At 34.5% G+C, this 24,667-nt stretch overlaps 1 protein-coding gene across 8 annotated transcripts in view; it reads right to left on the bottom strand.

Moving 5' to 3' along the window:
• RUNDC3B (RUN domain containing 3B) overlaps window positions 1-24,667 on the bottom strand; it is a 150,649-nt gene that overhangs the window by 119,712 nt on the left and 6,270 nt on the right. For all 8 annotated transcript variants that reach the window (XM_032875967.1, XM_032875931.1, XM_032875941.1 and 5 more), the window contains one exon: window positions 10,246-10,361. In XM_032875967.1, the coding sequence (XP_032731858.1) occupies window positions 10,246-10,361 (116 nt within the window). The remainder of the gene's footprint in view (window positions 1-10,245; window positions 10,362-24,667) is intronic.

Raw genomic sequence — 24,667 nt, forward strand, 5'->3', positions numbered from 1 at the left:
TATCTCATTGTGGTTTTGATTTGTATTTCCCTGATGCCGAGTGATATGGAGCACTTTTTCATGTGTCTGTTGGCCATCTGGATGTCTTCTTTGCAGAAATGTCTGTTCATGTCTTCTGCCCATTTCTTGATTGGATTATTTGTTCTTTGGGTGTTGAGTTTGCTAAGTTCTTTATAGATTCTGGACACTAGCCCTTTATCTGATATGTCGTTTGCAAATATCTTCTCCCATTCTGTCAGTTGTCTTTTGGTTTTGTTAACTGTTTCCTTTGCTGTGCAAAAGCTTTTGATCTTGATGAAGTCCCAAAAGTTCATTTTTGCCCTTGCTTCCCTTGCCTTTGGCGATGTTCCTAGGAAGATGTTGCTGCGGCTGAGGTCGAAGAGGTTGCTGCCTGTGTTCTCCTCAAGGATTTGGATGGATTCCTTTCTCACATTGAGGTCCTTCATCCATTTTGAGTCTATTTTCGTGTGTGGTGTAAGGAAGTGATCCAATTTCATTTTTCTGCAAGTGGCTGTCCAATTTTCCCAACACCATTTATTGAAGAGGCTGTCTTTTTTCCATTGGACATTCTTTCCTGCTTTGTCGAAGATTAGGTGACCATAGAGTTGAGGGTCTATTTCTGGGCTCGCTATTCTGTTCCATTGATCTATGTGTCTGTTTTTGTGCCAGCACCATGCTGTCTTGATGATGACAGCTTTGTAATAGAGCTTGAAGTCCGGAATTGTGATGCCACCAACTCTGGCTTTCTTTTTCAATATTCCTTTGGCTATTCGAGGTCTTTTCTGGTTCCATATAAATTTTAGGATTATTTGTTCCATTTCTTTGAAAAAAATGGATGGTACTTTGATAGGAATTGCATTAAATGTGTAGATTGCTTTAGGTAGCATAGACATTTTCACAATATTTATTCTTCCAATACAGGAGCATGGAACATTTTTCCATTTCTTTGTGTCTTCCTCAATTTCTTTCATGAGTGCTTTATAGTTTTCTGTGTATAGATTCTTAGCCTCTTTGGTTAGGTTTATCCCTAGGTATCTTATAGTTTTGGGTGCTATTGTAAATGGGATTGACTTCTTAATTTCTCTTTCTTCTGTCTTGTTGTTGGTGTAGAGAAATGCAACTGATTTCTGTGCATTGATTTTATATCCTGACACTTTACTGAATTCCTGTACAAATTCTAACAGTTTTGGAGTGGAGTCTTTTGGGTTTTCCACATATAGTATCATATCATCTGCGAAGAGTGATAGTTTGACTTCTTCTTTGCCGATTTGGATGCCTTTAATTTCCTTTTGTTGTCTGATTGCTGAGGCTAGGACTTCTAGTACTATGTTGAATAGCAGTGGTGATAATGGACATCCCTGCCATGTTCCTGACCTTAGCGGAAAAGCTTTCAGTTTTTCTCCATTGAGAGTAAGTTTCAATTTTTTTAAGTATTAATAGATCAAGCTGTCAAAAATGTAAATATACTCCAGGAACATAATCAGCAATAAGAGAATACACATTCTTCTCAAGATGAATCATTTATTAGAACTAACCATAAGCTAAGTCATTAAGCAGAACTTACAGATTTCAAAAAATCTACCATAAAGACCAAATTCTTTGACAATTCTGTTAACATAGAAGTAAAAATGAAAAGGTAAAATTCTTGTTTCCAGTAACATTAAAAATTAACTTCTAAATAACACATAAGCCAAAAAAGGAATAATAATGAAAAGTAAAATTTACCTAAAAATCAATATGGATAAAAATATTATATATCCCAACTTGCACATGTAACTTAAGCATTACTTGGAGAGAAGTTTGAAAAATAATCTGCTAGGGCACCTGGGTGGCTCAGTGGGTTAAGCCTCTGCCTTCAGCTCAGGTCATGATCTCAGGGTCCTAGGATCAAGCCCCACATCAGGCTCTCTGCTCAGCGGGGAGCCTGCTTCCTCCTCTCTGCCTGTCTCTTTGCCTACTTGTGATCTCTGTTTGTCAAATAAATAAATAAAATCTTTAAAAAAAAAAAGAAAGAAAAAGAAAAAGAATCTGCTAGGAGCCCAAAATAACAAAATAGACTGAAAGAAAATGTAACAGAAGAAATAATGATATGATTAGCATACATATATGATCGAAAAAGCCATAAGTTAATTACCTGAAAGACTAATCAAATTAACAAATCTTTGGCAATATTGTTTATGAAAAAAAGGGGAAAAAGAAATAATATTAGAAATGCAAAAGGGAACCAACTGGCCAACAACTACATGGAAGATAATAACACCAGGTATCCACTAATGGAAATTTCATTCCTTCACAACAATGTAAAAGAAATACATCAAATCCTTCAGAAGAGGGGGAAGATGGTTCACAAATAATGAGGGTAAGGAATAAGTTTTTAAAAAAAAACAGAATCTTAGTTTTAAAAATTGTTACAAGGATGAACATGTGCCATAAGTTTTAGTCTTTCCGTCTCTTCAGTGAGCTTCAACTTTCTAAAATCATTTAAATTAATTTAACTATTTAAAATGTGGCATATTGAAAGGGAAAAGTGCAACTAACTAGGCATTAAACAATTAAGAGGGCACAGAAAACAAAAAACTGATAGTGGAAAGAATAGAGATGAGAAGTCATCAACAACCTGAAGAGATCTATAAGCACATACATACCCTACTTGGCCCAGGGTTTTTACTGGCAAAATCTAACAACAATTCCAAACTAATAGAAAATTCTTACAAAGAATTAAAAAAGATAAAACGCCTCTGATTCATTTAGTGAAAATAATATAATCTTGATGACCAAACAAGTACAAAACAGAGAAATTACACAGAACAAAAACTCCTACAGTATTAACAAATTAATCCTAAATCTGGCCAAGTATATTAAAGTAATACATGAGAGGCATCTGGGTGGCTCAGTGGGTTAAGCCTCTGCCTTCGGCTCAGGTCATGATCTCAGGGTCTTGGGATCGAGCCCCGCATCAGGCTCTCTGCTTGGCGGGGAGCCTGCTTCCCCCTCTCTCTCTGCCTGCCTCTCAGCCCACTTGTGATCTCTGTCTCTCTGTAAAAATAAGTGAAATCTTTAAAAAAAAAAAAAAAAAGATTTAAAACAATACATGAGGCTCAAGCTGGATTTATCCCAAGAATATACGGATGATTTAACATTAGGAAAACCATTTGTGTAAGTCTTCATATTAAAAAATTAAAGGAGAATTCTAGTTCCAGATAAGATAAAGTAGATGCACTTTCTTTTTCCTAAATGCAAATACAAACTCTTGATATTACATATAAAACAAGTATGAGAATACTCTGAAGATGGAGAATAAAAGGAAGACTAGCCAGGGACACTGGAAGCCAAGAAATGACACAGCAGGTAAGTTTCCTTGTCTTTTAATCCCAGACTCTGCTAGACACATTAGCAACCTGAAATAGGCTGGCCTTCTCTTGAGTGTTCTCAGTTTTATTTAACGGTAGAAAACAAAACTTTTAACAGTCTAATGTGGTTCTAATCTTTTGTAGGGGAATATTTAAAGCAATTATATGTATTTTTAAAAGTTTTTTATTTTAATTCCAGTATAGTTAACAGTGTTATATTAGTTTCAGGTGTACAATACAGTGATTCTACAATTCTATATACTATTCAGTGCTCATCATGAAAAGTACACTCTTAATTCACCCACCACCATTTCCTCTCTGGTAACTACCTGCTTGTTCTCTGTAGATAGTTAAAGTCTATTTCTTGGTTTGTCTCTTTGTTTTTCCTTTGTTCACTTGTTTTCTTTGTTAAATTTCACCTGAGTGTTATCATATAGTATCTGTCTTTCCCTTATTTTATTTAGCATCATACTCTCTAGGTCCATCCATGCTTTTGCAAATGGCAAGATTTCTTTTCTTTTCTTTTTTTTTTAAGAGAGGTAGTGATAGCTTGAGCACAGGTGAGGGCAGGGGGAGCAGCACAGGGAGAAAGAAAATCCTAAGTAGGCTCCAGACTCAGTGTGGGGCCCTGGTGGGGCTCACTCTGACTAACACTGAGATCATGACCTAAGCTGAAATTGAGTTGGATGCTTAACCAACTGAACCACCGAGGCATCCCATTTTTGGTATGGTTAAATAATATCCAGTGCATTCGCGCTCGCACGTGTGTGTGTGCAGGGCATATTTTAAAGAAGATTTTATTGGGTGCCTGGGTGGCTCAGTTAGTTGCGTGGCTGCCTTCAGCTCAGGTCATGATCCCGGAGTCCTGGGATCGAGTCCCACATCAGGCTCCCAGCTCCATGGGGAGTCTGCTTCTCCCTCTGACCTCCCCTCTCATGCTCTCTCACTCTGTCTCTCTCTCTTTCTCAAATAAATAAAGAAATAAAATCTTTAAAAAAAAAGATTTTATTTCTTTGTCAGAGAGAGAGAGAGAGAAATAGAGAGCAAGCACAAGAAGAGGGAGCAACAGGCAGAGGGAAAAGCAGGCTCCACTCTGTGCAAGGAGCCTGATGCAGGACTCAATCCCAGGATCCTGGGATCATGACCTGAGCTAAAGGCAGATGCTTAACTGACTGAGCCACCAAGGTGTCCTAATGTACCACATTTTCTTTATCCATTCATATATTAATGAACACCAGCTCCTTCCATAATTTGGCTATTGTAAATGTTACAATAAGCACAGGAATACAAATATCCTTTCAAATTACTGTGTGTGTATTCTTTGGATAAATACCCAGTAGTGTGATTACTGGATTATAGGGGTAGTTCTATTTTTATTTTATTTTTTTCTATTTTTAATTTTTTAAAGCAACTGTATTATCAATGGAGGAGAAATGAGGGAAATGAAGAAAAGTATGGCTTTTAAATTTAAGCCTGGAAAATGATGGACATTCATAGACTAGGATAAATTAGGGATATACAAAGTATTACCTGGAGCAACCACTAAAAAATGTATACAAAGAGATGTACTCAGAAACAATATAGATGGGCAAAAATGGAATTCTAAAAACCATCCATGTAACCCACAGGAAGACAAGAAAAGGAAAACAGAAAAATCAAAACCAGAGAGAACAGAAAACTAAAAATTAAAATGGAAAGCCTATTGTATTTACCATGCTCTTTCTTGCTTCTTTTATCATCTCATTTCTGCTTGAAGACAGTTCTTTGCCCAGTCTACTGGCAAAAAATTCCTTAGTTTTCCTTGATTTGAGAATGTCTAGATTTTCCCTTTATTACAGAAGGATAATTCTGCTGGATAGAGGAGTCTGTGTTGGCACTTTTCTCTTAGCGCTTGAAAGAAGTGCTTCCATGGTTTCTGATGAGAGATCTGCTATCATTCAAATTGTTTTCCCCTTACAGACAGAGTGTATTTCTCCTGCTACTTTCAACATTTTCTCTTTGTCTTTATTTCTCAAAAGTTTAATTATAATATGTCTTGGCATGAATTTCTTTGGATTTGTATTATGATTCACTCAGTTTTTCAAATCTATATGTTTACATCTCTTGACAAATTTGGGAAATTTTCAGTCATATATTTTTAGCTCATTTTCAGTCCCTTCCTCTTTCTCTTCTTAGAGATACTCGAATGAAAAGAGTTAGATCTTTTGTTATAGTCCCACAGGTCCCTGCAGGTCTATTTATTTTCTTTAAGTCCACTTTTAAATTTTGGATTATTTTTAGTCTTTGTTGTTTAGATATGTTTCTGTCTTCTAGTTCACTGATTTCTCTGTCCCCTCCATCTTCCTGTTGAGCCTATCCATTGAGTTTTTTATTTTGGTTTTGTACTTCTCAGTAACAAAATTTCTATTTAGTTCTTTCTTATATCTTCTATATCTTTGGTGAAGTTATCTACTTTTTCATTTGTCTCAAGAATGTTTGTAACTGCTCACTAAAGCATTTTTATCATGACCAAACTTATGATTTTTGTCATTAGTACTTAGTATCTCTGTCATCTCAGTGTTGATAACTATTGATTGTCTTTTATCATTCAATTTGAGATCTTCCTAGTTCTTGGTATGATGAGTCATCTTCAAATGAAACCTGGACATGTTTATTTTGTAAGTCTCAGGACCTTATTTAAAACTTCTCTTTTCACTGGCTCTCTATGATAGTTCTAGCAGTGCAAGGGAAGAGGAAAGGGGCACCACTTCATTACTGTCAAGTGGAGGAAGAAGTCCACTTTTCCCAGTTGGCCTCCACTGACATTTGAGTGTGGGGAGTCCTCATTGCTGCTAGGTAGAGGTGGGAGTCCAGGCTTTCTACATGGTCTCCATTGACAATGAACTGGGAGTAGCCTTGTTACTGCTGGGTGATGGTGAAAGACATAAGTCTCCAACAGGTTTCTGATCAGCCTCAAGATGGCAGGGAGATGACCCCTCATTACTGCTGGGTAGAAATGGAAGTCCAGGTTCTTTATTAACATGGTGGGGGTGGAAGTTAAATGGAAAGGGAAGGCTCACAACCAGCCAGAAGGGAAGAAGTCCCAGTTCTCTGCTTGGCCTTCTCTGATACCACACTGATGGTGGTGGTGGGACAGTGTTACATCTCATGAGGACAGAAAGTTCTAAGTTCTCCATTTAGCTTTTTTTGGCCTGGGTGGGAGTGGTACTACCCATTTCCTGTGTCATTTGGCTGGAGGAGGAAAATGTCTAAAAGTAATCCACCTTGGGCTGCCTGGGTGACTGGGTTAAGCATCTGACTCTTGGTTTCAGCTCAGGTCGTGATATTGGGATCTTGAGATTGAGCCCTATGTCGGGCTCCATGCTCAGTGTATAGAGTCTGCTTGAGATTCTCTCTCCCTCTCCCTCTGTACCTCCTGCTTGTGCTCTCTAAAATAAATAAATAAATCTTTTAAAAAATTAAAAGTAAAAGTGCTTTGCCTTGCATTCTGTACCTGCTGTTGTTTATAGTCTACTGGCTTATTCAGTCTTGGATATACAAGGCAAGCAGAAAATCAAAGAACCCATCAAGTCATTCCCAAAGTCATACAGTCCCTAGAAAGTCTCCCTTCTCTCTACCTTTTGGAGTTCTCTTTTATTTGTTTTATATAATAATGTCCAGGGTTTTAGATATACTTAGTGAGAGATATAGGGAAAAGTATCTCCTCTTCATCTTTAGAAGTTCTCCTAAATTTCTTTTTTAGAGCCAGCTCCTCCATCTCTAAAGTAGATGACAAAGGAAATAATACTATATTTATCCCTATCAAACTTGTACACAGGCAGCTTACTAGAGTACTAACTAAAACATTAGATAAGGAATAGTTCAATTTTTAAAAAACTACGGGATTTGACTCAGTCTTAATTTCAATGTAAACCCAAAGTGTGATATGGGAATCAAAAAGTCAGTGTAATCTTAAGTTCTGAACTAATACAGAGTTCACCTCTCTGAAACACTTTACTCAGCTTTTAGTATCAGATTTTAAGAGCAATACTAATAAACCATTGATAAACCAGAAGAAAAAGGGAGTCGTGGTTCCAGAACATTAAAGGAACTAGAGATATATTACCTAGAAAAAGGGGGACTAAGGAGAAAGGATTCTATAATAGCAAGGTTTTAATATTTATTAGGCTCAAAACTGGAAAATTGTGACCGAAAATAGATCAAAGCAGAGTCAGATAGGTTGGCTTTATTTACATAAGATTTTTCTATCAATCTAAACTGCCCCAAAATGTGATAAACTGCCTTATTATTCTAAGTTCCCACACATCAAAAGTATTAAAACCAAGATTATATGTCCACCAGTCACAAATATTGTTGAGTGGATTGCTTCAAGACAGAGCCTAGAATAATTTTTAATCTGTGACTCATGGCGCTACCTGAAGTGGCGGTATAGAGTTGTAGGGTGGGGTACAATGGCTGCTGAGCAGGTAAAATGCCCAATTTCCCCAATCTGCTTAGACAAGACATTCCACTTATATACCCAGCATCTGCAGTTGCTTTCTATTAGAGCAGGTGCAGATGGGGTGGAGAGAAAGTTGATACTTAAAAAAAAAAAAAAAAAAAGTCCAAAAATTAGGTAAGATCTGAACTGAGGTCTCTTTGAATTCTATATTTTGTGATTAGTTCCTAGTTCTCAGCTATATTCCAGAAAAAGTAAGATTATCACTTTTTTGAACAATAACTGCAAACAGGATAATGTATGTCATTTTAAAAGCTTCCTTTCAAAAAATTAGGGGACTTTTAAAATGAATAAAGAAGTAACTGTTTCGAGTTTTCTACTTTACCTGTGTCAATACAGCTTATTTTGTGCCTGGAGGTGGATTTTATCTTTCTCCAAAAAATTTAATATCTAAACTAAATGTCCTTTTATTTAAAAAAAAAGTAGCTGGTGAAAAGTAAATCTCACAAACCCACAAAGTTATACATTTTAAATTTGTACTTCTATAAAGGCAAACCTTGGAAAAATTAGTAGTTATATACTAAATTTTGGTGTACTATCAAAATAATTATATAACTTCTCCAAATGTAAAAGCAATTTGTTATATGCTAGAATACTAAAATAACATATGGAAGTCTGTAGAAGCTTGAGTCTTTAAAATACTTCATCTCAAAAGTTAAAGATCATTGCATGATTCATATCTATACCAATCACAGTGACCATATTTTAATCTACAGGAAATTTTTTAAAAAATGTATTTTAAATAATTAATTTTACTAAGCTTAAAAAGGTAACATAAATTTCACTGTCTCATCATTCTTACTGTCTTAGTCATACTAGTGGAATTCTTATCCATGAATCAACCAGGGATTCTATTTTCAACATGGTAATTCACTGGCTTCTCAGAAATGACACTTAAGTAATTCCAAAGGTCTAGCATCTAGACTTTGCTGAGGCAGGATTCAGAAGATGGCAAGCTAGGGTGTAGGAGGGGTCCATGTATGTGGTCATTAGCCTGCCCAATCACTTTGCATGGATATCTCAACATGGCCTGTTTTCTTCTGATAGCTGCTTATGTATTTTGTGAGGAAATCATATGCTAAATGGTATACTGAATCAAAGGGACTGAAGTATTATGATAAAATATTTATAAACATTAAAGTACATCAAGGTCTACTGTGTTGCATGTGTTTTTTTAATCATGTATTATTTATAAATTTATATGTAAAAATTTTAAATATCACACCACACAATATAGTAACCAAACAATATGTCAAAATACTCTCCTATCCTTTGCTTTTATAAAAACTTATTTTCTTATAGAAGGTAACATTAATGGCAGAAATTTTAGGAAATACAGGACAGCAAAAATAAAAATGTAACTTTTTAAATGCAAAAATAACAAACTTTTAACAGAAAAGCATCAGTGATTTTATGGACCTCATTTTAAATTGCAAAGGGCTGACTGAATCCAGATTTTGTTTTCCCAGCAAAGGGCTGACTGAACCCTTTGATATAGGTCCAGAGGACTGCTCAACTGATATAAACATTTAGGAGTAAAGCTTGAGGCTTTCGGCATCATAAACTACAGAAAAGAATTATCCTTTATCTTAAATTTGAGATTCTAATAAGTTATATTACCAAAGCAGACTACTGATTTAAAACTGTACCATTAGGATAGTAAAGATAATAAAAAGTTAAGTGAAAATATCTGATGATCAAATTTCCTTTAGGAAGACCAAGGTAATGGAATTAATGTAATAAAGTTATTATTTATTACTACTAAGTGTTATGTTGCATAATATTTCTTTGTGTTATCATCTGTATTTTACAGGTATTTTTAAAGTAAACATATTTCATAAATCTGAGAGACCAGAGCTCCCATCTTACCTTTTAAGTTTTAAGAGATTTATCTTTCTAATGTAAATATATTTACTGATTTATTTTAAAACCATAATTGAGCACATTTTTTACATACCTCTTTTAACTATTTATGGTGAAAAGTTTTTCAAAGATTCTGAAGTTTAATGAAGTGGAGATTAAGCAAAAAACTTAATGCCTGGATGCTTCTTTGTAAGTTGGTTAAAATACCATCTAGTAACCTTCAAAGATGGGCTACTTTTTAATTTAAGCTTCCATTTTAGTTACTTACAGAAAGTGACTCTGCTCCATGTATGTGACACTTAATGCATTCAACACTTTTAATGCACCCTGGAAACAGGCATAAATTGGAGAACAGAAATTCATTTCCAGGAACAAAGGATAGGTCAAAAGACTAGGCATTCTAAAATCAGTTTTATGTTTCTCAAGATGCAATATGGCTATTATCTAAATCATACCAGACTGGATGGATTCTAAAATTTCAAGCTTATAAAAAAGAAAGTTGTTGTGAGACTAAAAATACATTGATTCTGTTACCTTTTAGCCGGTGACTTAGAATCTGTTCCAAAATAGCTGCAAAATTGTTAAATTCTGGAGAAGAATCATCAATTGTCTCAAAGCAGGACCGATCAATCAGGGTCTTCACAGAAAACCTGTGAAAGAAAGAGTTGATTCATTCACCTAAGTAGGAAAAATGGAAAGAAAACAATTTGGGGAAGTATTATAAAGATACTTCACAAGTATTATGTATACTGAAAACTCTACTTATTCAAATTTTCTCTATGAATAGAAAATTTTACATAGATACCAGTCTTTCAGTTACATACTTCCTATCTATTGAACACAATAAGACTTAGGAATAGCTCATGGTCTTCACAGTCATTAAAATCAGAATTTGAAAATGACCCAAATTATTAAATCCAAAAACTCAAAAGCTACCCTATAGCTTACAAGAAATTTAAGTGTCAGACCCAAATGCTTTTAAGAGTTTTAGAGCACAAAATTGAATGAAACAGGATGCAAGTATGCATGAGGTGTAGATCCAAAGTTTTTCTGAGCTTCATAAAAAGGAAAAATTACAAATCTATATTTGCTATATTTTTCCTTCTTATCAGAATGTCCCTTGTCTCTGTTTTTGACTGTCATAATCAATGTGTTTTTCAAGACTCAGCTCAAACGCCACCTCTTCAATGAAGAATTATCTCCTGTACATTCCTAGCACAAACATTTTGTTTGTAGGGCTTTGTAGGAGACAATTACAGTTTATCTTACCGTTGTTATCTGTAGTATATATCTTACTAGAATATAAATTCCTTCAGGGCCACATGTATAAATGTGCGGAAGCATATCTTCTGCACATTTAAAATTTCCTCAGCTTCAGCAGAGAGGACCCCTTGTCAGTAACTACTTGATTTATTTGTAAGCCCTATTATGAAAGAATAGGAAAGAAATATTTACATGCAAATACCATGGAAAGACAAAAGAAAAAGTTTATGATTATTTACATGTAACGACATTCATGTCACCAGCATCAAAGCTGGGATATAGAACAGTTCTGTCATCTTAAGCAATTGCCTAGTGCCATGCCTTTATAGTCATACCCTACGAAGGGTGAAAAATGAGTGCCTAAGTAAGGACAATCAGTGAGGAAGGAAGAAATAGGGCAAACTATGACATTTTTAAGCAATTAGAAATGTAAACTCTGAGGGAGATGAATACAAACTACTTCTTAGGTTTTAGTCTTGTTGGTTATACTATTCAATCAGGACAGAAAATAGAGGAGATAAATATAAAGGGTAATATAAAGAGATTTTTTTATATGATTACATCTAAAAACGCTACACTAAAAATTCTCTTTGTCTCCAGTTATAATGTGTAAGGAAATGAAAAAAAGTAGTAAAACATTTATATTATATACTATAATTTAAAACATTAGAAATATTGAGAATTTAAGGAGTTTTCTTTGTAAAAAAAAAAATTACCAACAGTAGTTTGCATTCTTACTGGATAACTTAAAAATATGGAGTGAGTGTATTTTCTATGCCTTGGCAAATTATTCCTTTCTAAGTGTGGACCAGTTTCCAACATTTTATCCTTTTGCATTTTCAATTGTGAAAATCTTGGGGAGGCCTTATAATGTGAAGTGGCTGCCAGTACCACTTTGCTGGGACCTCCTTTTTGTCATAACCAATCTGTGGTTATGACATTTAACTTCACTAAGTTCTTCTAGCTGCATACCTAAATTCCCTTGAATAGCAGAAATGTCAATATTCCCATGATAAACTAATTATTTCTTTCTTTCTTTTTTAAGATTTACTTATTTATGTTAGAGAAATTGAAAGAGAAAGAGAGCAAAAGCGGGAGGGGTAGAGGAAGAGGGAGACTCTGAAGCAGACTATGTTGGGCTCAATCTCAGGACCCTGAGTTCACAATCTGAGTCAAACATTTAACCAACTGTGCCACTCAAGACACCCTTGTGATTAACTATTTCTTTTTTTTTTTTTTTAAGATTTTATTTATTTATTTGACAGAGAGATCACAAGTAGACAGAGAGGCAGGCAGAGAGAGAGAGGGAAGCAGGCTCCCTGCTGAGCACAGAGCCCGATGCGGGACTCGATCCCAGGACCCCGAGATCATGACCTGAGCTGAAGGCAGCAGCTCAACCCACTGAGCCACCCAGGTGCCCCTGATTAACTATTTCTTAATAGTTAATTGAACTTAAGTTCAATTCAAATTTCACTTCCAGTGTCCGCACTTCCGTTTCTTCAACACATTTTCATCTCTGTTGGTCAATTCACTCTTTTAATTACCCTTATTTTGTAAAACATCATGTGGGTTTATCACCAAGACACAAGGAAGCTCTACAACTACAGGTTTTGATTTCTGTGCATGAACTAATAACACATGCAGAGTGACCAGTGCTAGGGTGACTTAGAAACAAGTGATATGAGTGGTCACTGATTGTGGTGTGCGTATGTTATTAACACTGAGTTGTAGACTATGGTGCCAACAACAAAATCTCATCTTAAGCAATTACTCACAGTTAAAGAACCATGGTAGTCAAACTCGAACTGTGTTGATATAGGCTGGTAGTAAATAAATTGTAGTAACTGAAACAGTACATAGAAATGTGCAAATTGAGGACTGCCCCATTTATTAATTACAGAACAATTCATTGCATGTTAGCATAAATAATGTATTTTATAAAATATATCTTTTCCAAAACAACAAAAAATTAGCAAGAATAGCACTGCTGTAGCTCCTTGCAAATATCTTTAATGTGTTGAACAGAAGAGAATAAATCCTCATATCTGCTTCTGTGGTCAGTCTACTTTAGTATTATACACCATGCAGCCTCTGGAAAACACTAAAGACTTGTTAAAGAATGGGAACAAAAAGGCAGATACTTTCTTAGAACTGTTAAGAAAATAATTTCTGACCTTCTGAACCTCTGAAGAGGTGAGGGTCTGGGAGTATACTTTGAGAACCACTACCTAAGGCATTTTTTGTATGTAATGAAATAACATTTCTCTTAGGTAACCAGAATAGTAGTAATTATATATTCTTGAGAGCACTGAGAAAATAATTATTCAAATAATTTTCAGCCTTCTTTGGTCAGGACAAATAACATTTACCTAGGTGGATTAATGTTCAGTACATACTACCATCTATAACTACAACTGGGACTCAAAGGCAGAAGCCATTATGTACAGAAAAAATAAGAACAGTTAAGAAAGAAGTAACACTGAAGTGGTCTCTGGTACCTAAAAGATAGTCAAGTTAGATAAATATCTAAGAGGCAATGCATGAGTAAATGAATAGAAACAAAAAGATAAAGAGATAAACCAGGTTAAAGAGAAACTTGAAAACTTGCTTTTGTTCTTATGCCCATCTCATTGATAATACAGGGGAAAATTCTGCCAATCCTTAGCAAACTTTTAATAAGAATAAATAAGTACAATGTTCTTCTTCAGTAAGAGATTGAAAAATGTTCCTAAAATGAATAAACGAAACCCCTAGTTTGGATTTTGACCTAAATAAAAGGAAACTTTGGAACATTATGGGGCTCCTGGGTGGCTCAGTTGTTAAGCGGCTGCCTTCAGCTCAAGTCATGATCCCATGGTCCTGGGGATGGAGTCCCAGCATTGGGCTCCCTGCTCAGCAGGGAGCCTGCTTCTCCCTCCCCAAATCCCCCTGCTTGTGTTCCCTCTCTGGCTGTCTCTGTCAAGTAAATAAATAAAATCTCTTAAATAAATAAATAAATAAATAAATAAGGCATTTAAGAGTGTAATGCGCATCAGTGAAATGAACTGAAAATTTTACTTAAAAATAACACAGTACTTATTTCATCAAAAAGAGCTATGTTTGGGGCCACCTGGGTGGCTCAGTGGGTTAAAGCCTCTGCCTTCAGCTCAGGTCATGATCCCAGGGTCCTGGAGTAGAGCCCCAAATCGGGCTCTCTGCTCAGCGGGGAACCTGCTTACCCCCACCCCTCTGCCTGCCTCTCTGCCTACTTGTAATCTCTGTCAAATAAATAAAATCTTAAAAAAAAAAAAAGAGCTATGTTTGAATATTTGGTTTGTTTGTTTGACAGAGAAAGAGCACTCAAGGGTTGGGGGGGAGCAGCAGGCAGAGGGAGAGGGGGAAGCAGGCTCCGGGCTGAGTAGGGAGCTGATGTGGGCTCCATCCCAGGACCCTGGGATCATGACCTGAGCTGAAGGCAGAGGCTTAACCAGCTGAGCCACACATGTGCCCCTGAATATTCAATTTCTACCAATAAAAATCTGATAAGATTTTTGTCACTATTATCTTTCAGGAATAATACAAAATCCTAACAAATTATCCACATTGTAAATTATAATGGGAAGAAAGACCATGGATATTAATACATATATTTTTGAAACACCAAAAGCCATACACACATCATTCATCAATAAAATATATGCATCTTTTTATTATCTTATCAGTAGCTTGTATTCCTACAGAAGACACTATTTGCCTGACGAAAACCCAAGGTGGTAAATCTCAGAACACTAAATTACTTTTTATCCATCACCTGAATAAAAATAAAAACAAAGTCCAGATATCCTAAAGCATACCTTTAAACACAAATTCTGCTATTTCCAAGCATGAAGATACTTAAGGGTGAGAAAGCATTTGAAATATTCTCTTACATCAAGGTTGATAAGGAAAAAAAATAATGTTTCCTGCCGTTGCTTCATCATTTCTTGTCGCGGCCGGCACGACAAATCGACCAGGAACGTGAGGGTAAAAGGATGGTGAAAAGAAATTAAGAGACAAAGAGATGTGGGCAGGAGGAGCACTGAGGATGATGTCCAACAGTACCGATTTTATTCTACATCTTACAAGCATTTATAAGGCAGACCACAATAGGAGGAGTAATACACCAGTATCTAGTCAGATGACCGCAAGTTCCTATAACAAGTTTACATTAACTACAAGCAAACCTGGTGATGCCAGGTAGTCTTGGCTAATGCCATTAGCAAGACAATCAACCAGGGAGTGGGTTATGGGAGGTACAGGAACAACAAGGACCAACTAAGAATTCTTGACCCTGACCACATTGTTCCCTTCTGTAGGGAGAGCATGTGGGAAGTCATGTAGGCAAGCGCACGACACATAGCATAGACCCTTTCTCAGTGTTACTCAACTTTCCCATCCTTAACCCCTTATCAAGGTGTCCGGACTTTAAAGGAGAAACAAGTCAGGGCCTGGTTTGATCCATGACTCCAACTGTGCCGTGGCCTCCAACAATTTATATCCTATTCTCCTCCTACCAACACAAATCAAAATTTCAGAAGGTAACTCAGTTCCTCAGAATCCATGTTTTACTTCTAGCTAGCCAAGTCTTCCCACTCAACACTTATTTCTCTAGAATTATGTAGCTAGCTCCATTATGCCAAAATAATGAGAATTTTTTCCTCCATAACACAGTAACTAGCTAAGATGTGCTATAAAAACCAAACCTGTAAAAAGAATTTCAATACATCTAAAAAAATATAACACAGATGCTGAGCTATTTCTTGATAAATGATGACATTAATATTAGTCATCTATTTCCTGAAAAGGACTGATTTTAAAATAATGAAATGACAATTTGATGAAAGTCTAAAAATACCAAATCCAAGTCTAAGTAACAGCTTTTACATAAGAATTAAAAATTCAAAAATGTACATAAAAGGGTCATATAATGAAGCACAGGTTTTTTTGTTTTTTTTTTTTAAGATTTTATTTATTTATCTGACAAAGACAGAGATCACAAGTAGGCAGAGAGGCAGGCAGAGGGAGAGGGGAAAGCAGGCTCCCTGCTTTGCAGACAGCCTGAGGAGGGCCTAGATCCCAGGACCCTGAGATCATAACCTGAGCCAACGGTGGAGGCTTAACCCACTGAGCCACACAGGCGCCCCTGAGGCACAGTTTTTAATGTCTCTGTCTAAACAGATTCTCTTTTCCTTTCAATGCCCAAAGAAAATTTTTGTTAGGTCAGAAATAGGAAAGAATGATTGTAAATAAAACCATCAAACCTAAGAAAGCACAAACTACCTTTTTCTCTTTGGCGACGTACCAGAAAAAATGAGAATAGTTACCCAAACTATGTTTAAAAGATCTTCATTACAGTACGTTAAACTAATTCCTCCCATGAGTCATAGATTTGTACACAATTTTAACCATAAATAATTAAAAAGTAAAAATGTGAAAACAAAATAATAAAATTAGTACTCTCTTAAATCTCTACATTACTGGAAAGAAACTGTTAAAAAGTAGAAATCCGCCTTTAATATTTAAGGCTCTGCATTAGTCATATATACATATATATTCACATACATGCAGAATGATCCAGTAGGAAAAAATATATTCCTATCCCCTTACAATAAGCAAACATGTTTCAAATACCATAAATTTCAGGGTGCCTGGGTGGCTCAGTTGGTTGAACATCTGACCCTATCTGGGCTCGGTCATAGCCTCAGGGTTGTGAGATGGAGCTCACCTTCAGGCTCTGCAATGGTTGTAGAGCATGCTTAGGATTCTCTCTCTCCTCTTCCCTCTGTCCTCCCGCAACCCCTTGCCACTCTCTATCCCTCTTAAAAAAAAAAAAAAAAAAAAAAAAAACATAAATGTCACACAAAACAGATTTTCTTACCTATACCATAAATCTCTTCACCACAGAATTGTATCTGAAGATAACCAAAGTACATAAAAGCATCTAGAATCATCACACTTCAAAATGAAAAGGATTTCAGAAAAGCAATTCATAATTTATATTTTTAAGTAGAACATAACTACCCAAATCCTGCAATAAAATTCTTTCCACTATTTCACATCAAAATTACAGAATTCCTTATAATGTTTATTACTGCTAGTGGTCTTTATCAAAGGGACAGGTAACTATCTTCTGCCAGTAATACAGTACCCATCATCAATAATCAACAAGGACATGGATATCAGTAACTATGGATAATAACTTATTCTTTTATTTTATACCAGAAACTAAAAAAAATTTTAGAATCAGAAATTTGTCTTTTTTCAAGTATTATGAAATTAAGAATTCCCAAAAATCATGTGTACTTCACTTTAATTTTTCTGTAATTTTAATCTTTTTATAATAAAAAAAATTCTTTACATGTATCCTTTTAGCAGGAGTCTACAACTACTATCACAGGCCAAATCCAATCTGTTGCCAGTGGAACACAGGAAAAAAAAGGCCCAATCAATTTATCTGAAATGGTAGCCTAAGTCTCTCACTTATTATAGTCTTGACTATTTTTAAAAATTTTACCCTATGTAAAAATTAAAGAGAGAGATAAGTGTATTTTACTTTATTTTTAAAAAATATTTTATTTATTTATTTGACAGACAGAGATCACAAGTAGGCAGAGAGACAGGTAGAGAGAGAAGGGAAGCAGGCTCCCTACCAAGCAGAGAGCCTGATGTGGGGTTCGATCCCAGGACCCCAGGACCACGACCCAAGCCAAAGGCAGAGGCTCTAACCCACTGAGCCACTCAGGCTCCCCAGAAAAGTGTATTTTAAAATATTTTCCCTCTCTGTACTTTTATTTATTTATTTATTTTTATTAAGCACCTGTGAAGTGCACTATTTTATTTCTTTAGTAATTTATTTATTTTTATTATGTTCAGTTAGCCAACACACTGCATCAAAGACCAATAATGTACTATATGTTGGGAAAAGTTCTTTTAAAGAGAATTGTTAATCTAAGCACTTTAAGGATGAGATACTAAATAATTAACATCTTGTATTACTATATAAGAAGATTGATGACAACAGATTGCCCAACATGAGAAATAACATTAGATGCACTATATTAAAAAAAAAAAAAAGGGCAAGACAAAATTTTCAAAAAAAAAAAACCAAACATCTAAAATTAGAAAGCTAACCAAGAAAACTTCCCATCTTAACATAAATTAACTTATTCAGTCTCTTATATGAAAGAACTCCCAATTAAAATCATTTTAATGAAGAATACTTTATACCCTTAGACTACTTATCCTTCTGGAATCCAAACACTCTTTATCCAATAACAAACAAGAATATTCAAGAAACATATTTTAACACTGGTAAACTAGTAAACTAGATGTTCACAGCAGCAATACAGCAATAGAAAGAACAGGGGCTTTAATATCAGAAGGCCCTAGATTCACACCTGGCTCTGCTGTTATCCATTCCTGTCAAGACCCTTAACCTCTCTGAACCTCAGTTTCCTCAGTAATCAATTACCAAATTATTGTGACGATTAGAAGAGATACCATACATATTTAATTTTCAACTTACACAAAAATTACTAAATGTTAGCACATATTCCCTTTCTTTTTAGAGCATCAGTATTTCACGAAATAACATCTAAACACAGAAAAAAGAGGCAAGAATTTCAAGTGTCTGTGTGTAAACTCATCTTCTAAAGGACTTAATAGGAAGCAGTCATGGTTTATGAATACCAGAAATGCTAAGAAAATGAAGGTTCCCATTTTCTGATTCTATGGCTCAAATACAAACACATATACCCATGCATGATTTAGAACCAGTTCATATGCAGCCAGAGACACTGAAGGAAGTGCCTAAGAGGAAAGCACAATGTATTTTGAAACCAGATATATTTGGGTTTGAATTCTAGCAATGTTAGGTTTAAATATAAAATAAATCTGACTGAAATAGAAATTGCTTCATATATGAAGAGCATATTAAAGAATTTTCATTACAAGTCATAAATGCTCATCTAATATTTTTCCTCCAAAAAGCATATTCTGCATGCATGAAATAAATTAATGTATCTTCCTCAGATGTTAAACAGTTGCTTCATGTTTTTAATTTTATTAAAATTTTTACATACATGTATGTTTACATGTATATATGTATTACATACACACATATGTGTGTATACATACATATGTATAAATAAATAAAATATATATAAGTATATATATAAATATATATAAATAGATTATATATATATAAATATATATATATATTTACATGTATATATGTATTACATACACACATATGTGTGTATACATACATATGTATAAATAAATAAAATCTTTATATATATAAGTATATATATAAATATATATAAATAGATAAAATCTTTATACATATATAAAGATTATATATATATATAAAGATTTTATCTATTTATATATTTATTTGTCAGAAACAGAAAGAGAGCACAATCAGGGGGAGCTGCAGGCAGAGCAGAGAGAGGGAGAAGCAGGCTCCCCACAAAGCAAGAAGCCTGATACAGGTCTTAATCCAAGGACTCTGAGATCATGACCTGAGCCAAAGACAGACACTTAACCAACTGAGCCACCCAGGTGTCCCTTAACTTACATTTTAGCATTAATTCTGAGACTTAATCTAGAATACAAAAGATGTGTTAATTTTTTAAGTGTAAGTACTAAGAGAAATTAAAAATTTCAAAATCAAATGTTAAATTTGAATATATGGGGGATACTGTTACCCTCTTCTAAGGACGATCACCATTACCAGAAAAAATGGACAATGTGATTTTACTTAAGGCAAAAAAAATGTGTGCATTTTGTGCATTTTCTTTTAGACAATATTTTCAAAACAGTATGCATTTTATATTTTTTACCCATTTTCGTGAAATAAGCTCTATAGAATTGAAAATTAGAGTAGATGCTTTGGTAAGGAAATACTAAAAAAAATTTGTTTAGCTCAGCCTCAGCTTTTTAAAAAAACTATTATTCAAACACTAGAAGAGATAAATTTTTATTTTTCTATTTCCACATTAAATTCAATTAGCATAACTCCATTCAGAAGAAAGCAAATTCTACTGCTGAAACTATTAGACATTTAAAACTCCTCTGAGTAATCATTAGAGTGATTTTTAAAAATCACATTTAGAGTGACTTTTAAAAAATAAGTGATGATGATTTTCTAATTCAATCTTCAACCTTATTTTGGAAATGTCATCCACTGCTATTATTCTTCACTAGTTATAGCTACCTCATTTGATAAACATGCCTACTATGCACTAAATGCTGGAAATAAACTAGATGCTGAGTAAACAGATTCCAGTGTTTGAGAAATTCACATTCTAGTAAAAGACAAAAAGATAACTAGATTACAGCATAATTGGTGCTATATTTATTTATATAACCTATTCCAGAAAAGACTTCAGATTGCTTATGAGGGCATATAAAATACCATCAGTTGGCTGCATAAATTAAAATTGGGGAAGATGAATAATGTGGGAACAGACTAAGCAAGATGGAATAAATGGTGGTAGACCCATGTACAGAGTACAGCTAGAAAAACTGGGAGGAATTATAGGAATCATATGTTTGAAGCCTGCAAAGAGTGACTGAAACAGTAGGAATTAGAGAGGTTTAACACTCCAGAAAGAGGAAAGCCAAAAATCAGTGCACTGCTATAGATGCTTTTACCCAGGAGTGACTGCTAGTTCTGAGTGTGGCAGGGCTAACTCCCACAGAAGGCTGCTAGGAACAGAAATACCAGGAAAGCTTTTGAAGGAGACCTGGGAAGGTCTCAAACACCTTCTTGTCATCAGAAGACTAAAATCCTAATCAGAAAGCTTCTGATTAACAGAATATAGCATTTGATAGTTCCAGAAAACAAAGTAATAGTTTAGGACTATCAGAGAAAGGGTGCTGAAAAATATACCAAATCTATGTTTAAAACCGTGGATGGTCAGGGGCAAATGAAAGGCTGAGCAAGACTTACCAGTGTTGAAATCCAGCCTGGATTTGGCACCATCCCTGACTAGATGAAGGTGATCAGCTACCACTCTAGCTTCCAGAAGAAGATAACATTAGTAAAGAAAGTGAGCACTACCCTGTATTATGAGCCATGGGCTCTTGACCATGTTTTCTTCAAATTGACAGATGCACTGCACCTGTTTACTCTTCTGTGGTCTTTTTCTACTTTATGTTATGTTCTGATGAATACTTTTGACATAATGGTTGACAAAGCGTAAGTATAATAGCACTTAAAGAACAAAAGTGCTGAAAAAATTTCATACTATCTGGCATTCAATAAAAGAAATCTAGATATGCCAAAAAAATAAGACTACATGACAAAGATAGGAAGAGAGAAAACTCAAAAGAGATGTAAGATGATACAAATATTCTAAATTAGTGATAAAAACATTAGGATACACTATGATTAATATCACCTACGGAAGAGGAAAAGATGGATATAGATAAAAAGATATACATTTTTATAAGAGGATTAGAGTCTATTTTAAAAGAATCGAATCAAAATTCAAGAACTATCTAAAATTAAAAACTCATTTAATTTACTCAGTAGATGAGAAACAGTAGAAGACAAGATTAATGAAAAGGAAAAGAAGTCAATAGAAAATATACAAACTGAAGCAGAAAGAGAATAAATAAGAGAAGATACAGAAAAGAAAGAACCTAAGTCAAGTGGACCCTGGTAAAATTTAACATACATGTTAACTGGAGCATAAAAAGATAATAGCCAAAATTTTTCTAAACCTGATGGAAGAGCAATGGCAAGGGTAAATATGTAGGTAAATGCAAATGTGTATTAAGTGAATATCAAGTATAAATACAGCAATAAAAGATTCTTGCAGAATTTAAAATATATATAGACAAAGTGTATAGGATGAGAAGGAATAAATTAATTAAATTTATATTACACTGTGATAAATCAGGAGTAATTGCCAAAAGAATGGGAACCTAACATAAATACAAAATAAGAAAAAAAATTTATGACTAACAAGTTCACTGAGAGAAAAACTAGAATAATGGAATTTAAAAAAATACTGATATATAAGAAGGCAAGGAAAGAGAAAAATTCAACATAAAACAAAGAGTAAAATGGTAGCTATAAACCCAAATACAATAACATTAAATGTAAATGGGCTAAATACTCTAAATAAAAGACTAGATAAACACCCAAACTCAATTCTATCCTGCCTACTAGAGACACTTTAAATTTAAGGACAAAAAGATTAAAAGTTAAGGATGGAAAAAGAGACACCATACAAACATTAACTGAAAGAAAGCTGTTTTAACTATATTAATAGCAGACAAAATAGACTTTAAGGCAGTAACAGTATTAGAGATAAAAAAAGATATTTCATGGTGACAAAGGAATCCAACCCCTAGGAAGAAGTCACAATAAGATTCATTTTTTTGAGAGAGAATATGAGCAGAAGGAGCAGAGGGAGAGAGAATCTGAAGCAGTGCTGGATGCAGGGCTTGATCTCATGAGCCTGAGATCACGGCCTGAGCCAAAATCAAGAGTTGGATATTTAACCAACTGCACGACCCAGGCGCCCCAAGAGATCACAATCCTAAATCTGCACACCCAATAATAAAGCAACAAAATATTGACAGCAAAAATGACAGAACTAAAGGAGGAAACAGATAAAAGTATACTCAGAGACAGACCTTAACATATCTCTCACAAAATTAGACTAAGCATATAAAAAACTAGTAAGGGATAAAGAATATAAAAAAGCACAATTAACATACTTAGATACAATTAACATGGAACATGCAATCAATGACAGATTATATATATTTTTCAAACACACAAGAAACATCAAAATTAACCATATACTATATTATAAAGCAAGCATAAACAAAATCTCAAATGTTTGAAATCTTTCAGAGTATGTTCTCTATAAGTATAGTGGAATTAAGTTAATAATCAGTATCTAAAAATAACTAGAAAATCCTTCACTGTTTGAAAGTTAAATAATAAATTTTTAAGTAACCCTGGAGTTAAAGAAATCCCAACAGAAATTAGAAAACATTTTAATCCAATTAATAGTAAAGATACAACATTTCAAATCTTGTGAGCAATCCCAAAGTAAGGGCATCTCAATTTAAAAGGCATATATTAGAAAAGAAGAAAGGCTAAAAAACAATGACCTAAACTCCCATCTCAAGAAATTAGAAAAAAAAGAAAAACAGGAACTTAAAGTCAAGGAAATAATAAAGAAACCCATGAATTAAGAAATAAATATATGGCAGATAAAATTAACAAAGCCAAAAGCTGACTTTTGAAAAGATACATAAAATTCATAAACTCCTACCAAGAAAAAACATGGAAAAAACAGAGATTAGCAGGATCAGGAAAGAAAATGGAAACCTACTATAGATTTTTTTTTAAAGATTTTATTAATTTATTTGACAGACAAAGATCACAAATCGGCAGAGAGGCAGGCAGAGAGAGAGGAAGGGAAGCAGGCTCCCCACCGAGCAGAGAGCCCCATGCAGGGCTCGATCCCAGAACCCTGGGATCATGATCTGAGCTGAAGGCAGAGGCTTTAACCCACTGAGCCACCCAGGCGCCCCCCCTACTATGGCTTTTTTAAACAATAAAAAGATATGAAGAGATTTGAAAGATCTCAAGAATAAATTTGGTAATATATATGAAAAACTCACTGAAGCCTAATTTGAGAAGAAACAGGAAATCTGAATTGTAGTGTCTATTAAATAAATTGAGTCTGTTACTAAAGAGACTTCCTACAAAGACAATCAGCAGTTCAGATTTCTTCCCTGGTGAATTCTTTAAAAAGTTTAAGAAAGAAATATTACTCTAATGCTATACAAATTCTTCTACTGAAGAATATTTCCCAACTTGCTTTATAAGGTCAGATAATGTTAGTGACAAAACTAAACAAGGACACTGTAAGAAAGAACAATTACAGATAAATCTCTTCCCTGAACATACAGGTAAAAATCCCAAATGGAATATTAACTCACTGAATGCAAAGATATGTATAAAAGATAATACAACACGATGAAGTGTTTTTATTCCAGAGTAGTTTAACGTTCAAAAGTCAGTGAATATAATTCACTACATAACCAGAAAAAAAGGAAGAGAAATTATGTATATTTTGATAGAAAAAAAACATTTGATTGCAAACATTTACCCCCTGGCAAAATTTTTAATATTTTCTGCAATACTCTAGTTTTTTTTGTTTAGTTTTTTAAAGATTTTATTTATTTGACAGAAAGCAGTCACAAGTAGGCAGAGAGACACGCAGAGAGAGAGAGAGAGAGAGGGGGAAGCAGGCTCCCTGCTGAGCAGAGAGCCCGATGTGGGGCTTGATCCCAGGACCCTGAGACCATGACCTGAGCCGAAGGCAGAGGCATTAACCCACTGAGCCTCCCAGGCGCCCCTGTAATACTCTAGTTATCCAGTGCAGTAATGAAAGGAAACAAAGGCATGAACTTTTAAACAAGCAGATAACAAGACTGTATTCGAAGTTTAAAAAAATAAAAAATGGCAGAAAATCTGTTAGAATTAATAAGTAAATCTGGTAAGATTACTACATTACAAGACAAATATTTTAAAAGGTTGATTTTATGTCTATATATCAGCAAAAAAAGAAAATTTAAAAAATTTAGTGATCTGTTACCATATAAAAACATAAAAGAATAAGATTAGCAAGGGACATAT

The sequence above is a fragment of the Lontra canadensis genome, unplaced genomic scaffold (genome assembly GCF_010015895.1).
Source record: "Lontra canadensis isolate GAN:19392208 unplaced genomic scaffold, GSC_riverotter_1.0 scaffold2, whole genome shotgun sequence".
Lineage (NCBI taxonomy): Eukaryota > Metazoa > Chordata > Mammalia > Carnivora > Mustelidae > Lontra > Lontra canadensis.